At 34.9% G+C, this 16,124-nt stretch overlaps 1 protein-coding gene and 1 long non-coding RNA gene across 2 annotated transcripts; one reads left to right on the top strand and one right to left on the bottom strand.

Annotated features, from left to right (window-relative positions):
• On the top strand, window positions 1–1,062 carry LOC111692074. The gene is made up of 3 exons (XR_002763130.1): window positions 1–45; window positions 223–524; window positions 856–1,062. It is a non-coding gene; the product is annotated as an uncharacterized LOC111692074 (long non-coding RNA).
• A 275-nt stretch (window positions 1,063–1,337) lies between these two features.
• Window positions 1,338–15,671, bottom strand: LOC108909500 (nucleolar pre-ribosomal-associated protein 1). Its single transcript, XM_018713862.1, has 8 exons — window positions 15,441–15,671; window positions 14,655–15,385; window positions 12,807–12,970; window positions 12,292–12,505; window positions 6,953–9,774; window positions 5,084–5,415; window positions 4,720–4,878; window positions 1,338–2,209 (listed from the first exon to the last, which is right to left on the bottom strand). The coding sequence occupies exons 1-8, from the start codon at window positions 15,598–15,600 to the stop codon at window positions 1,374–1,376; spliced, it is 5,418 nt and encodes a 1,805-aa protein (XP_018569378.1). The 5' UTR covers window positions 15,601–15,671; the 3' UTR covers window positions 1,338–1,373.
• Window positions 15,672–16,124: the final 453 nt, after the last annotated feature.

Genomic DNA, 16,124 nt, shown 5'->3' on the forward strand with positions numbered 1-16,124 from the left:
AAAGTTGGAAGACCTAACGAGAAGGCTAACATAGTTAATATTTTGGTGAGTATTAATAATTATTACTGATCTGATGCATACAATTTATTATCCACTTAAATATATTTGATAAAGAAAAATATGTTTATGTTTTATATTCTGCAATAATTTGCAATATTTTTCTGATGGAATAAACTCCAAAGTAATATATGTAATTATTTACTAATGCAAGCATCTTTGTAGATACTGTTTTCAAGTGCAATATTTAAGAGAAGCAAAATATGAAGAATTATTATCAGGAAACTGAAAAATTTAAGAAAGAACATGTTCACTGAATGATAAAACCTCTGTGTTTCAATATCATCTATGTTGTCGATTACCACAAAATGTGTTATATTTAAGATACGGTAGCTGTTGTAGAGCATAGTATCGATTTTAGTTAAACAGAGAAGAAAAACATATCAATAAATAATTCTTTCCTGCCTGCCAGAAATAATCAAGATTCTCTATCGACTTGATACTCGAAGTTCCAGACCAAATGTCTGGTAAGCTTATATTGTCGTTACGTCTTCAAAATGTGACGTGCATATTTTCAGTAAAACGCGTTAAGTTCTGCACATTCGATAAACAACATCAAAACGCATAATCTGTTAAAAAACAGCAATCTTATTTTTTACAGAATTGCGACTGTCTGCGGTAAAATAAAAAATAATTGTAATTCTTGAATAAAAAAGTCAAGAAACAGTTTCTTAACTCCACTGAACAATTTGATGAAGGTCACGTCATATTTTGAAGACAGCGACGAAATATTTTTCTTATTCAGTAATTTAAAATATTCTATAAAATTTGTGGTCAGTAAAAAAAATTCTCTTGCAGTATTGCATTTGAAAAGAAAAACTTCCTTCTGAATGAAACATAATGGATATTAAGCAAATTAAATTTGTTGAAGTTCTTGAGATGTGGACATATAAATAGTAATGGACTTTTTGGGGAGTTCTATGACGAAATAGGATGATGCATAAAAAGAAATGTCCTAGTACGTATCTATGTTTAATTAGTAGTTAATACTTTTATAATCACTCTACTCTAATTGATAATCGATATCTATTGAAGATTTTGAAAACGTTTTNACATATTTAACAAATATTCATAGTTGCAATTTATAAATTATAAGGTCTATGGTCAAACCCAATTACATTTTTAGGTTACAACTTTGACAACTGACATGATTTTCAAATCAAGTCAGTTGTCAAAATTGTAACCTAAAAACTTAATAAGGGTTTGTAGAAATTAAAAGTAAAATTATTTTTGAAACAGACGTGGAGCTTTTACCTTCTCTTCAGAAATAAAACAAAAGCTAACAAAAACATAAAAAATTTATTTAAAATCAAATTTCAGGTTTTAATTTGATTAAAAATCAAAAGTCTTAGATAATAACATACATCGTCAGAATTCAAACAATTCACATCTACAAATTCGCACCCGTATTTAACAACATATTTACAAAACTTATCTCCGCTCTTTTCTAACAATACGTTCACAACATCGTCAGTGAACAATTCCATAAACTGTCCAGAAACCAAATAAAGCACTTCGAAAATCACCCTTTTATCCCCGTCAGTTAAAATTCCGAAAATATCATCTTTGACCACTTTCAGTACGGTATTAAAAGTCATAAAACGAGGATGAACGTCCTGCAGAGTTCGGACAATTTCTAACAAAATAAACACAATCTTAGTAACACATAACCTCGCTTCTTGTTTCTCCTTGGAAGGTAACACCAAAACGCTATTAACATCGTGGAAAAGCTGCGTTAATAGTGAGTGGTTCTCGCAGATCATCTTCGCACCTAGCGGTATTTTGCAAGCAGCCCGAATCACATCCAAAATCAACAGTCTCGTGTCTAAGTCTGCTAACGAACTGTTGTACAACTCAGAAAACAATTTAAACGCCATCGAGCGGAGGAAATCGGTGAAATCTTTTTCTGATCTCAGACCGTCTCTAAGCAGCTCTAAGATGAAATGCCTGCGATCCTTATAGTTAATATCCGAGCCGTGGAGGAAGGTATACAACTCGGGAACGGTGCTAAAATCTAGGGACAGTTTAGCCGTGAGGTGGTTAGATAACGGTAGGTACATGACGTGGTTAGGTTGAGTCAAAATCAAGGCCATGCGGGCTAGATACACGGCAGAAAAGTTGTTCAGTTTCCTGTCTTGTGATACTGCGACACCTAAAATTAATGTGAGGTTATGAAATAGAGTCTGGAGGCAACCAAATTCACTTTGAAGTACGATAATTTTTTGAGTTTTTATTACTCAGTTTTCTGCCGATTTCTCGCTATTTTCCAATCCATTGTAATTAATTCCTTTTAACCGTAAGTGCGTGTTTGTAGGTGATACAGTCCACAAGAAGCAGCAATCCTCACATAACACCGAGGCTGAGGTAAGTGTCATTGTCAACTTTTTTCAATAGAATTTTGACCGTACACAACATTTTTTTGGTCCTTTGAGCCAGATATGAACGATCGACCTATGTTGTGTCGGTCAAGATTCTAATAAAAAAGAAGGCGACAATGGCACTTACCTGAGCCTCGGTGTTACGTGAGAATTGCTGCTTCTTGTGGACTGTATCTCGTACGAACACACACATCCGGTTACATTTGCACGAATTGGTATAGTTGTTACGATTTCAATTGGAACCGCATAAAAACACTTAACACATAATTTCTACGGAATCCATAGGCGCCTAGAAAAATTTTGCACTGTTTCGCTTAGGTATACTATATTCCGAGCTATATTCCTATTTAGTTGGCGATAAGCTCTAATGTTTTGTAAATAACACAGGCCGACAATTTTCAGAACCAGAAACCGGATCTAGTGTACACGAAGGATTTTGGTGCGCTGATTACAAATCCGAGTTCAGAATTGGCCCATCACCCTAGGTTCTCGAGATATTCTAACCTAAAAGTGCAAAAATCGCGGTTTTTCGCTATATTCAGAGTCAGATTACAACGTGAACTAATTTTTGTTCTTAATTCGCGTTAAACCATCTCAAAGTACCACTCTTACCCTGCTAAGTGCACTTCGTTTTTTTTGAAAATCTTTTTTTTCCATAGAGATATGGTAGATTGAAGTTTAGTACTTCAGCGATTTCGTTACAACATGGAAAATTTAGGTTAACCTGTCGTGGATTTAACCCTCGCTGGTTATTGCGCATTTAGATTAACGTGTCGTAGGTTATAGCGCATTATGATGAACCTGTCATGAGCTTAGCATGCGAATGTAACAGCGCGTATATATAGGTATCTGCTTCATATAGTATTCAATTTTAGGTTAGAAAATCTTGGAAAATTGAGGTTATGGAGCAGATCCGCCGGTGTTTTCAAATTCAGCGACTCTATATCTCGTTTTTGGACAAATTTAGTTTATTTCCATGTTCTAATAAAATCGCTGAAGTAATAAACTTCAATCTATCATATCTCTATGGAAAAAAAAAAATTTCAAAAAAAACCAAAGGCCCCTAAAAGAAAGGGAAGGGAAAGGGGGGAAGTTGCAAAGGGTTAAACCCAATTTAAAAAAAAAAAAAATTCACATTGTAACATATCCCGAGAACTTAGGGTGATGGGCCAATTCTGAGCTCGGATTCATAATCAGCGCACCAAAATCCCTCGGGTACACTAGATCCGGTCCCTGGTTCTGGACTTTCGTAAAATTTTGTCAGCCTGTGTAATCTTCCCAAAGTGCAACTATACGTCGTGATTCCATAATTACCATTTGATTGTCAAGTTTATTACATTTAAAATTGCATTGTAATAAAACATGCCGTAAAATACCTAAAGATTTATAATTATAATCAGCATAATCGCTTAATTTATCCCAAATCATGTTTAAATTAGGAATTTTATTTACATATTATAAATTGTGCGGCGTATTACATCTCTGGTAAAATCGTCAATATTCTTTAATTTTGTATTTTTCTGTTTCCACTTTGTACCGTGATCAATGATGTCTCCTTCTTTAATTATATGATAAATTGTCGTTTTTGATATCTTAGTTAATTTGCTAATCCGTTTCCGAATTTCTTTATCACATTGTTCACTATTTTATATTTTCAAACTTTCATATATATTTAAAACAATTCATTGACTTTGTACGTGTAAATCTTTGTTTTTAAACTCCGCGTTTGTTTTGATACTTTCGACAAAAAATCGGTTCGACTATTTGGGGATTATCCTGAGTTATTTCGTTATCCTCCTCTTCAAAGAGTCTCCAGAAAGCCATCATGCTAAATTACTACATAATTACATACTGGTAACGATATGAACAAATAATATCAACTAATAAATAATAATATGTATTAGGTTCACCAACAACATATCACATACCACGCCAAGCACTGCTCTGAACTGCACTGGCAAAGCCAAGTGAACCACAACATACCATACAAAAAATTATTTACGACCTAGTGGACCAATACAGGTTTGCTTTGACTACCAGTGGCATCGCCATCAATTCTACAAGAGGCGGACTGATTTACCAATATAGGATTCACCGAATTGCTATTTGAGTATAAATTACGAGACACATCATGGCCAAAGCATAGGAAGAAATTTCGGGATAAGTGCAGACGGTCCTGTGCTTTAAGATTCACAGGTTCCAATTGAAATCGTAACAACTGTACTAACCTTGGTACGATTTGTATGAAATGAAATAACGACAAAAATCAATATTACATATTCACCTTTACAGACAGCCTCCACATATCTAAGCCACAACGGATTATCTTTACCATGTTGACTGGCATCGACATGATAATAGAACCTTGATAAAACGTGAAAAGCCTCTCGCCTAATCTTCTCATCACCACTGCTCAATGTCATCACTGTGAGGCTCAACGCACCTAAAATTAAAATATTCGATACCTCCATAACTATAAAAAATTAATAAAATAGACAAATAGATAAGTGAATTGTACAAAAGGGGAAGTCCTGCTACTCCATTTGAGTTACTTTTATGCGATATGGATTATATGACAAATAATATAAGCTTAATTTTCCTGGCAAATAAAAACAAACGACATGGGATAAGTGATCTAAAACTCTTACCCGATCTTGTGAATGTGTAAGTCTGCACTTGTTGCTCAGGCGCCAAGAGGTGACTGAAAAGCGGCAAGAGGAATTTAACGTCGTAGCTCTTAACCTTCTTTATTTCCAAGGTTTCGTCGTCGGTTAACAATAAATTTTCTTTCAAAGGGTAATTATAGATTGACGAAACTACATATTCCTCTTGTAATATATCCAAAACGTCCCTCATTTTCGGTTGTCGCCAGAGAGATTTTTCAGGGTTCTCTCTAACGGAGTAATGGTTGGCAGCTGCTCTGCCCCACAAGAAGGGTTTGAAATCGTAGAAGTTGGTTTGCCCTGAATTCGCGGCATACCTAAAAGACTTGGGCTTATTATGTGGTATAATATCAATCTTATTAGACCGCTCAGAGTCCCTGTTTATATGTAACCTATTAAGAGTTTGTTAAATACAGGGTACTTGTTTTTTAAGCCGCACCATTGAGATCCTGGTTATATTGAGGGATACAGAGTGGGTCATGTTAGGGCAAAGTTAAGGAATTTGATGACAAAAAACTTGCTACCGGGATTTTGAAGTTATCAATGAAAAATTGAAAATGTTGATACTTTTTTTTATTGAATGGGAAACTGAAAAAGGTGGACTTAAGCTAAGACATAATTAAGACACGTTTGTTTGGGGAATTTAAATATGTAGTCATAGTAGTCTACTAGAATAGAGGAACATGCAACTTTTGTTTTTCTTATGGGCACCAAATTGAATTTTCACATTTTCTAAATCAGCGATTTTACGATGATGCATGTTATGATATCGTCTATTTCTTTGTTTTTGGTAAATACCAAATTATTCATTTTTACAAAGAGAGCTTTCTTTGTCCATCCTAGTAGGCACCACAGCTAATATAGCAACAAACCAAACTCCACAAAAAACTGTCCTAGCAATGTACCACTTTAAAAAGTCCACCAGTCCACCAGTTAAAAAATAAAAAGAAAGAATTCAGTTTTTTATCAATAACTAAAAAGATACACCAAATTTCTCTTCTGTAAATTATACATCAACAAATTCCCCCTAATTTCAATGACTTTGTACCTCTTTAAAATATACCAATAATGCAGTTTGAAAAATGAGCATCCTGTATACTATATTCAAAAAATATTTACTTTTTAGAATAGAGACATTGTAGTGGCGTATACCCATATTCAAAAAAGTAGTGAAATCTCTGATAGAATCTGAATATTTTTTTTTCAAAATCACATTTTACAATTTAAAAAAATGGCCTTGATTCTAACCAAAAAAAGCTGAATAATATGTAGAATTATTGGCTTTTGCAGACTCTTCTAAATACTGCATTTTCAAAATTACTAAATCTTACTAAAGCAAACATCCTGTATGTGCTATCGAAATAAAATGTTGATATTAGCAGACAGGGATGCATACAATTGAATTAAGCTACCGCTATATTTATTTAAAAATGTGCTTAATACGATTTTTCAATTTTTGGCAAAGATTTTTGGAATACAAGACATAAACTTAAGATAAAAACAGAAATTATGTATGGTAAAATGCAAGGATAGTGCTGTTCAAAGTGGAATACACCTTTACCATTAAAGGCATTCTGTGATAAAGATGGAAATAACAATGAGTATATGTAACAGCACTAGCGCCATCTAATCGTTAGTTAGATAGTTCTTTGTAAATTAGTGGTATCGATGTATAAAGAAATTGATTAATACCAATAAAAACAAAAAATATACTCTAGACCCCATGCAAGTAAGAACTCTTTGACTTCTTTTACCACCCAGTATCTCAAGAAGTAAACATCTTTCGAATACAAAAAATGAACCACTCATATAACCACAAACTTAAAGTCAATAACTGATTCATTTTCTACTTACATTTTCAAAAGTGTCCAGATAATCCTGTCGCATGGATTAATCATAACCCTGTACGCTGCTAATAAAACGGGGATATGATAACGTTCCATAAATTCATTCCAAATCCGGCACAACGTCAAAAACAGAGACAGTATTTCCAGCTTAACAGGAGTGTGCTCGTCCAGAACGATGTCCAGAAATTTGGAATGAGACAGCAACATATCCATAATCAATTTCCCGTCTTTCTTTTCCATGGAATTCGACAAAACTTTTACCATATTGTTCAAAGACCTTAACAGTATGGTTTGTCCTGATATTCCAAATTTTAAACAATACATAATGTACGATTTCAACGTTTCATTTTGGCACGTATTTTTCAGGTCCATTGTACTTGTCTTTGAACGTATTTTCGTTAGAATATTGTTGAAAGATTCCGCTACTTCACTTATTTTCGAATCGACTGAACTGTCCTTCACATTTCTTTTAAATACCTGCATCTGAAGATGCACAAACGTTAAAATCATGTTATTCACTTGCTTAGCAGTTATACTGTCATCGATGATCTTGTTAAAAACAATTTCAAGTAATTTCACGTGGAAAACTTCCGTTACTTCGAATTTTTGCACTTTTTCTGTGAAATTTCCACACTTTTCCAGTGGCATGAATTTTTCTATCAACACGATTAACCCTCTGTACGACACATGGAAATGTTGTCCCACCTTTTGTGGTTTCAACAACGCTTTAGCCAAGGATGGTTCAATTATGTGGTAAATTTGTTTTAAAACAACCGCATCAACGTTTTTGCGAACTAACACTTCAAGTATTGGAAGTAGCACACTTTTCCTGTTGCAAATGTCATCCCAGTTATTTTTAATACTCTCTAAAAATTCTATACATCTTTCCAAAAGGAATGTCACCAATGAAATGTTTTCCTTATTGTACTCGAGATTCACTAAGCTGGATAGTAAGTTCGCATCTACGTGCTTTATATGATGTGGAAACACCTCAAAATAAGTATGGAAAGCATCCGATAGGGACACTACATTAAAATCTTGGATTTTAGTTAACGTGACAAAATAACTTGTCAAATTTTCAGCAACAATGCCCTCTAACGGTTCCATGTTGTCTTCAATCTCGTACAAAGAAGCGAACCGTTTTAGAGTGTACGACAAAATATCTAAAACTAAAACAAAATGTTTGTCGTTTTCTGTTGACTGTGCAAAAACTGTAAGAACTTTATGACACTGATCGTAACTCAGTCCAAAAAGCTCCAAAATGTCTTTGAAATTTGCAAAGTTGTATTTCTTTGGTTTCCTCAAGATTTTCAAGACGACTTTGAGCAACTTTTCCTTGTATATTTTCAAATAACGTGCAATATCAAAACCGGAGTCTAACAGTAATTTTATAACGTCTAGTAAGAACTTCGTGCAAGCATTTGTTTCTATATGCAACACGGAGAAGTGATCCAACAAAACTGGGTGTGCTAAAACTGTTTCTGTGTAACTTTCATGGAAAGACTTCCTTCCTATTAACTGTCTTAAAAACTTCAAACAGTTTTCAAAAATATTTTCTACAAAGACGCTATTATTTACAATGTTAGTTATGTAAAAAACTCCTGCTTGTAATAAATTTAGAGGAAAGTCGGGATAAATGTTGAAGTCAATACTGTTTAAAGCATTTCCAATGTTGCCCGAAATAAATTCCTCGTTAAAACTTTCAAATGCGTGCAATCTTCCTTTTAGCTTGAAATATGCAACCTCGCCCTTTTCGGTCCAGCATAAAACATACTCTTTAATAGCTTTCGGAATAATTTCATATTTTCTCACAAATGCTGCCACCATCTTCATTTGCGTTTGGCAGTGGAACAAATTCAACATGACAAAGTTCACGTAGCACTTCAAATTTTTCGTCAAAGCTGTTTCTTTCAAGTAACTCACAAGCCCCAACACCATCGGACTGAGATATTTGTGTTTTACTATAACACTCTCTTCTTCGAATGTTATGTTAGTATTTTTCAGTTTCTCGATAATTTTTGCAATGTTTCCATCCGTATCGTTCGTAGTTTCTAAAAGTGACAATTCCTCTGAAAATTCCATAATATTTTCAGCGCTAATTCTCAAAATTTGTGTCAAACTCTGCACTACAGCATCGTCGAAGTGTCGTAAATTTAATATGGCGTTTATCCAAACATTGACTTCTTCCAGACATCCCTCAAATATTCCTGTATACTTCAGGAGCTTATTTAAGACTGTTAAGGCAGTCGAATCAACAGTTTCGTAGTAAAATTTAAGCAGAAGGGGCAACACGAACGAAAACAATTCCGTGTTGGGTGAAAAATTTGTGGGTTCTAATTCTATGAAGATATTTATCATTTTTACTTGTAGTCGAGCGGAAATTTTTTCATCGGCGCAGCTGCTAGAGAGTTTCTTCAAAAAATCTGTTAGTTGAAGACTCGTAGAGTTTAGGCTATCCAAAAGTTGTGGAGCTATCTTACTGTATAAGTCAAATATATCAAAAACTATCTCCAAAAAGTTTTCATCAGTAATAATCGCACTCTGTTCAGTGTCATTGATATTTTCCGCTTCCCAATCGCTTAGGATAGCGTTGGCATTGGGAAAATTTTTTGAGACATAGCTAGATACAAAAGTCTTTAATTTTCTATGGCTCTCGGCATTTAGCCAGTCTTTTGAAGTATCTAAGTAGGAGTTTAAGGAGTGTAACATTTCTACCAGAAAAGACATGACATGTTTCTTAACTGCATGGCTTGCAAACGTGCCGTTTATGGGAAGCACTACCTTTAAAATCGGTAGTGGGGCAACAAGAATTTGGATTACTTGAGCAAGCTAGAAGAAAGTATAGAGCTATATTAAATAATTTACGATTCTATACAGGGTGTCTCATAATTAGCTGCCAACCCTGAACAGGCCGATTCTATGATCAAAACTAAGTAAAAAAGTTCATATGAACATGGGTCCGGAAATGCTTCCTAAGGGCACAGGGACCCATTGAAGAGGGAGGAATGGAAATCATTTTTTTGCAATATCTCTCAATCGCGTTGTGATAAATGAATGAAATTTGGTATACACAGCTAAATTTTGATGAGCAATTTGATGGACTAATCCATTTATTTCCACAAGGTCCATTGGGGTGGGTACGGGGGGGCCCTTGGTACTTTGCGTGTGTAACTTTTTCATCTTTGACTTTTTAACAAATTGGACAGCAAATTCCGTTTTCCCGAACTGTTTTACGTTAAAAAGGTACTCTTGTTTCAAATCGTTATCTTTAACGGTTTCTGAGAAAATCGCTCTTGAATTAATCCCACTTTGGTCAATTTCATAGTAATTTAAACAAAATAATCAAGGTATTCTTATGTCAAAGTATTGTCAACCCGATTGCCAATTTAATAGTTCTAAGCGAAAAAAATGGAAGAGTTTACGGGACAAGAGTTAGTTGATATGATATTTATTTATGGCTTTTGCGATGGTAATGCTGCAGCGGCAGAACGCGAGTACGGGAGAAGGTTTCCAAACCGAAGGCTGCCATCAAGGAGGACATTCCCTACGGTATTCCGCAACTTAGCTGCAACCGCCACTTTTCGAAAGGCACCGGGTCAAGGACGTCCCAGGATTAATAGGGAAGCGGAGGTCCTTGACGCTATTGAACAAGATCCTACGACTAGCATACGGAACATTTCAAGGCAAATAAATGTTCCTCGGCCAACGGTACTACATATCTTAAAGATTTCCTTAACAGAATTGATTAGATGTGCTACTAACATTTCAGGTTGGAAGAATATTAAAGCGACAAGGTCTACATGCCTATCACTATCGACGTGTACATGGCTTGATACCAGAAGATTTTGCGCCACGTATGCAATTTTGTCGCTGGATTTTGTCGCTGGACAACGAGCAAGCTTCCAAAATTTTGTGGTGTGACGAAGCTACTTTTACCCGAAATGGAAAATTAAATTTTCATAATTCTCATTATTGGGAAGAAGAGAACCCACATGTTGTTCGGAGAACAAACTTCCAGCAACGGTTTTCCATAAATTTATGGGCGGGAATAATTCACGACACTCTGATTGGACCTATTGAAATTCCACAACGTCTCAATTCAAATCTTTATTTAAACTTACTTCAAGAAAATCTTCCCCAAATTCTCGATGATCTGCCTCTAAATTTACGACGTAACATGTTTTTTCAACACGATGGAGCCCCGGCACATAGTGGTCGCAATGTTCTAAATTTCCTAAACGAAAATTTCGCTGGACGGTGGATAGGGAGGCACGGACCGGTAGCTTGGCCGCCGCGTTCTCCCGACCTAACCCCGCTGGACTTCTTTTTCTGGGGATATCTAAATCAAAAAGTTTACGCCACCGAAGTCGATACCCGTGAGGAATTGCTGCAGCGTATCAATGATGCAGCCAATGAAATTCGTCAAAACCGTTTTAGCATCTTAATAGCTTCGAGAAGTGTTACACGTAGGGCAAGACTTTGTATCAGAGAAGGTGGAGGGTTTTTTGAACAGTTTTTAAAATAGCTTGTTGTCTGTTATCAAAATTAAGTTTCCATCTTATGATCCCTTCGAAAAGTGACGGTTGCAGCTAAATTGCGGAATACAGTGAGGAATGTCCTCCTTGATGTCAGCCTTCTGTTTGGAAACCTTCTGCCGTACTCGCGTTCTGCCGCGCAGCATTACCATCGCAAAAGCCATAAACAAATCATCATATCATAATTGTTCTACATCAATAATGTGTATTACTGATTACGTATTAAATTATTATTATTATTTTTTGTTTAAATTACTATGAAATTGACCAAAGTGGGATTAATTCAAGAGCGATTTTCTCAGAAACCGTTAAAGATAACGATTTGAAACAAGAGTACCTTTTTAACGTAAAACAGTTCGGGAAAACGGAATTTGCTGTCCAATTTGTTAAAAAGTCAAAGATGAAAAAGTTACACACGCAAAGTACCAAGGGCCCCCCCGTACCCACCCCAATGGACCTTGTGGAAATAAATGGATTAGTCCATCAAATTGCTCATCAAAATTTAGCTGTGTATACCAAATTTCATTCATTTATCACAAAGCGATTGAGAGATATTGCAAAAAAATGATTTCCATTCCTCCCTCTTCAATGGGTCCCTATGCCCTTAGGAAGGAACCATTTCCGGACCCATGTTCATATGAACTTTTTTACTTAGTTTTGATCATAGAATCGGCCTGTTTAGGGTTGGCAGCTAATTATGAGACACCCTGTATAGACAATCAACTACGATTCCAACATTGAAAAATACATTGTAACTGTTAACTTTAAAAGTTAAAAAACAAGTTTGAAATTTTCAGAATTTAAAACTCACCTGGTTAATGTTGAGTTCGTTAGCACAGAACTCAATACAGCTCGGTTGCAATTCCCTGAGTAAATTTTTGGCAAATTTCATAGCGTTCAGCCACTTCTCAGTTAATCGAGGCTCTAAAGACGATTTTAAATTTGTCCACATGGTTTTTGTTAAATCGGGACAAGCCACACAGATATTTGTTACCAGTTCACAAGCGTAAGAGTGTTCCCAAGGCCTTGATGTATGAAAAAAGAAACAGATAAACAGAAATTTTGATACAAATAATATGATGGTACTTTACCTATATTTTCAAAAAAACAAAATCAGTTACTGTGTTCTAAAAAGCGTTAAAAATAGTTGTTTGGTTTGATTTGTTATAAAACTGACTGTAAACAAGCTTTGTTTCATTCAATAATAGTATAAATGTAAAAAAGAATTCTACCACGAAACAAACACATAAAATTTTACGACTAATTACTCTATTAATTACATATTTATTAAAATTTAGTATAAATTATGAAAAATATTTAAACTACCTTTCAAGACTCTCCAGAACTGTGTACATTAAGGCATTCTGATGCTTCTTACCCAAGCCTAAGGAATGGTCTTTGAAAATGACCCCATATTTATGAGAAGTACACAACACCAACAAAAAGTCATGGACGCATTCATTGACTTTTGATTTAGAATATTCATCAACCTAAAATTTGCAACACGATTTCAATAATATCAGTGTGACTGAATAATAATTAACATAAGAGAAACACTTTTTTAAAAAATAAATTAGTATTTTATAACAGAATGTCGAGATAATGAAATATATTTATTGACATTTAGAAATTCTCTACTATAGTAGGTATGCCAAATAGGCAAATAAATATAGGTTTTTTGTGTGACAGTCCGTAGATATACTCTGATGTGTTTTCGACTCGCAACTCTCATTAATTTATTTGTTAACATTTTAGTGCAAAAAAATCCGTTTTTTAAGTTTTTTGCTTATAAAACCAAAACTATTAGAGTAATCTGAATTCCGTCATTGGAAAAGTTGTAGGAAATTAAATTTCGAAGAAAGTGAGAGGCCGAGCGATTCGATTGGTTGATTAGAACTGGAGAAAATCCGGAAAAACCAGAAAATTCAGCATTTTCTTCAAAAATTTGTAACTTTGTCATTTATGAAAATTAAGAGCTTCTCCTCCTCCCACTACTCGCGCGATCGCGCGCGCTCGGCCGTTTACACCGATGTTCAAGTGCATGTTTCATCCATTTTGCTGCATTTTAACGAAAACTTGAAATATACGTTTTACTCGTATAGTATTTTACTTCTAGTCTTGAAAACCGGTATTAGAAATAAAATCTGACCATTTTTAAAGCATACAGACTCCTGGCAAAATAAAATGCATAAAAAATTTGAAATCGCAATTGCGCAAAAATTAACAGCGCCTGCCTTTGGCACACTTAAAGTTGATATAATTATCTACTTCTGTGCCAAATTTCAGTTTTTAATCTTCATAAATGACAAAGTTTTGAAGAAAATGCGGATTTTTCTGGTTTTTCCGGATTTTCTCCGGTTCTAATCAACCAATCGAATCGCTCGACCTCTCATTTTCTTCGAAATTTAATTTCCTACAACTTTTCCGATGAAGGAATTGAGATTGCTCTAATAGTTTTGGTTTTATAAGCAAAAAAATATAAAAATAGATATTTATTATACAAGGGAAAAAGTACTAGATTTTAGCTCGAGGTTGTGTTATCTCCCGACGCGAAGTGGAGGGAGACAAAAAACCGAGAGTAAAATCTACTTTTTTCCCGTGTATAATACACTATTTTTTTCCGTGACGGGAAAAACAACGATATAATATTGAAAAAACATTATTACAATATATTAGTCACTAAAATTTTAAATTGGTAGGCTGTTATACTTATAGCGTCAATTACATCAACGTTGCTAAGGAAACCTTTAAAGTAATTAAATATCTGTCAATTTAATTCTGTGATTTGATTTAAAAATTGCAAACTTAGCCAGCACCTTTACTTATGTTTATTATATACCTATATCCGGGAAAAAAGTACTCACTTTTTTCCCGGGGAAAACAGCAATTTCATAAAAAGTGACATTTTGTTACCTGTCAACAGAGATAAAATGTCAAACTTTTTTCCCGTTACAGAAAAAACGCGTTTTTTTTGCACTAAAATGTTAATAACAAATGAATTAATGAGAGTTGCGAGTCGAAAACACATCAAAGTATATCTACAAACTGTCTTTTAAATGATGGCCAGGTGGTATGCTGTTAGTATTTTTGTCAGAATATAATTTTTTTTGCTCTATTGACTGGAAGGTGGTCTGTGCAGCTATATGTATAAATTTGTACAATTTATTTACTTACTGTATGAGAAATAGTTTTATTTTTCTCCTGCATTTTCAATGCCGCAGGTCCCTTCCAGTTGTACAGATTAACGATATCTCTCACTACCAACGTGTTAAAAATCTTCATTTTTGCGGTCTTTGAAACTGAAGGGTTTTCTAGTATATGGTTCTTCATAGCCGATATCACAATACAAACTGTATCAGCAGCATCAAACTGAAGACCTTTAATAATACTAGTTATGAAGCCCTTCTTTTCCAGCAACATGGACAGTGACTGATAGTGGCCGTCAATTAAGAATGCTGTAAGGAAACGTATGAAATGGTCCCGTACGCTATTTTCTTCTCCAGTATTCTTTGTTAGTAATTCAACATTTGATGAATGAAAGTTTACGTGTAATAAAACATCTTTGGATAGGGTAGATGAGAATGTTATCATTGCAGTAAGTAGTTTGAGACACACTTTCCGCTCCTGACTTTTTGAACTTAGGTTGAGCATTTTATTTATAACAGTTATGTAATTATTTAACATGTAACGACATGATTCAAAAGCGGCACTTTGATATTTTGGGCCACTAACGGTTATTTTTAGTAGTACGTGAGTTACAAGTTCAAAGACTAATACTGGGGATAAAGTAGAATCTAGTTCAAGGGTTTGCAGAAGTTCTAAACAATTGCCTCCACTTTCCAAATATTCAAACACATAATCGTGTCCATTTGATTCGCTAATAATATTTAAAAACTGCTTCAGGGCTAAAAAAATAAGTTGCCATTATTAATTTATCTTTTAGCTGGGCTATATTTATACCTGTGACTCTATCGTCCTGACGCAAATTTTTTCGAAACTCTTTAGCGGAAAATAGCTTGATCTTTTTTATATTTTCAGTACTTTGCACATTTTCATTTGGTTTGTTAAAATGTTTTTTAAGTACACTTTTTGCATGTGGTATTTCTTCGTCAACTTCCATTTTAATTACTTTACTTTTATTATCTTTAATTCAAAAATATGTCACGTTCACGTTTATTGCTTAGTACATAACCAAACAAATTTTTAAACAATCGACAGAAAATGGTAAGGTTATGTTATCATTCTCACCATAGAGTATGTTATTCCAGACTAGAGATGGACGGAACATGACTGATTCGGCTCACTGAGCCGGCTCTTTGTACTGAGCCGAGTGAACCGGTTCCTTCCCAAAGATCCGTCCCGGCTCTCGGATCTTTGCGTCGAATGTCGGAAGTGGTGAACCGCGCCGCGCCATTATTCCATGGCTAGAAATTGGCCTCAATGATTTGGGATCGAAGGGGATTATCCCTCTTTATCCTGCCTCATCTCGTATAGGCCTGGACAGCCTTCGTAGGTGGGCCCCATCCGTCGTTTACCCCGACCGCAAATGCGGCCGGTGTAGGCGCTTCGCCGGCTCGTCTGTGTAAACCCCGGGGGTGTTGTCATGTTTATGTGTGGTATGGTTGGGTAGTCTCGATACAAAAT

Source organism: Anoplophora glabripennis, unplaced genomic scaffold (genome assembly GCF_000390285.2).
Source record: "Anoplophora glabripennis isolate ALB-LARVAE unplaced genomic scaffold, Agla_2.0 scaffold549, whole genome shotgun sequence".
In the NCBI taxonomy this organism is placed as follows: Eukaryota; Metazoa; Arthropoda; class Insecta; order Coleoptera; family Cerambycidae; genus Anoplophora; species Anoplophora glabripennis.

Coding starts and splice junctions, on each gene's coding strand:
- LOC108909500 (XM_018713862.1), bottom strand. CDS start 15,600: ATGGAAGTTGACGAAGAAATACCACATGCAAAAAGTGTACTTAAAAAA. Junction 15,386..15,440: donor TCAGGACGATAGAGTCACAG/GTATAAATATAG, acceptor TTATTTTTTTAG/CCCTGAAGCAGTTTTTAAAT. Junction 12,506..12,806: donor GTTCTGGAGAGTCTTGAAAG/GTAGTTTAAATA, acceptor TCATACATCAAG/GCCTTGGGAACACTCTTACG.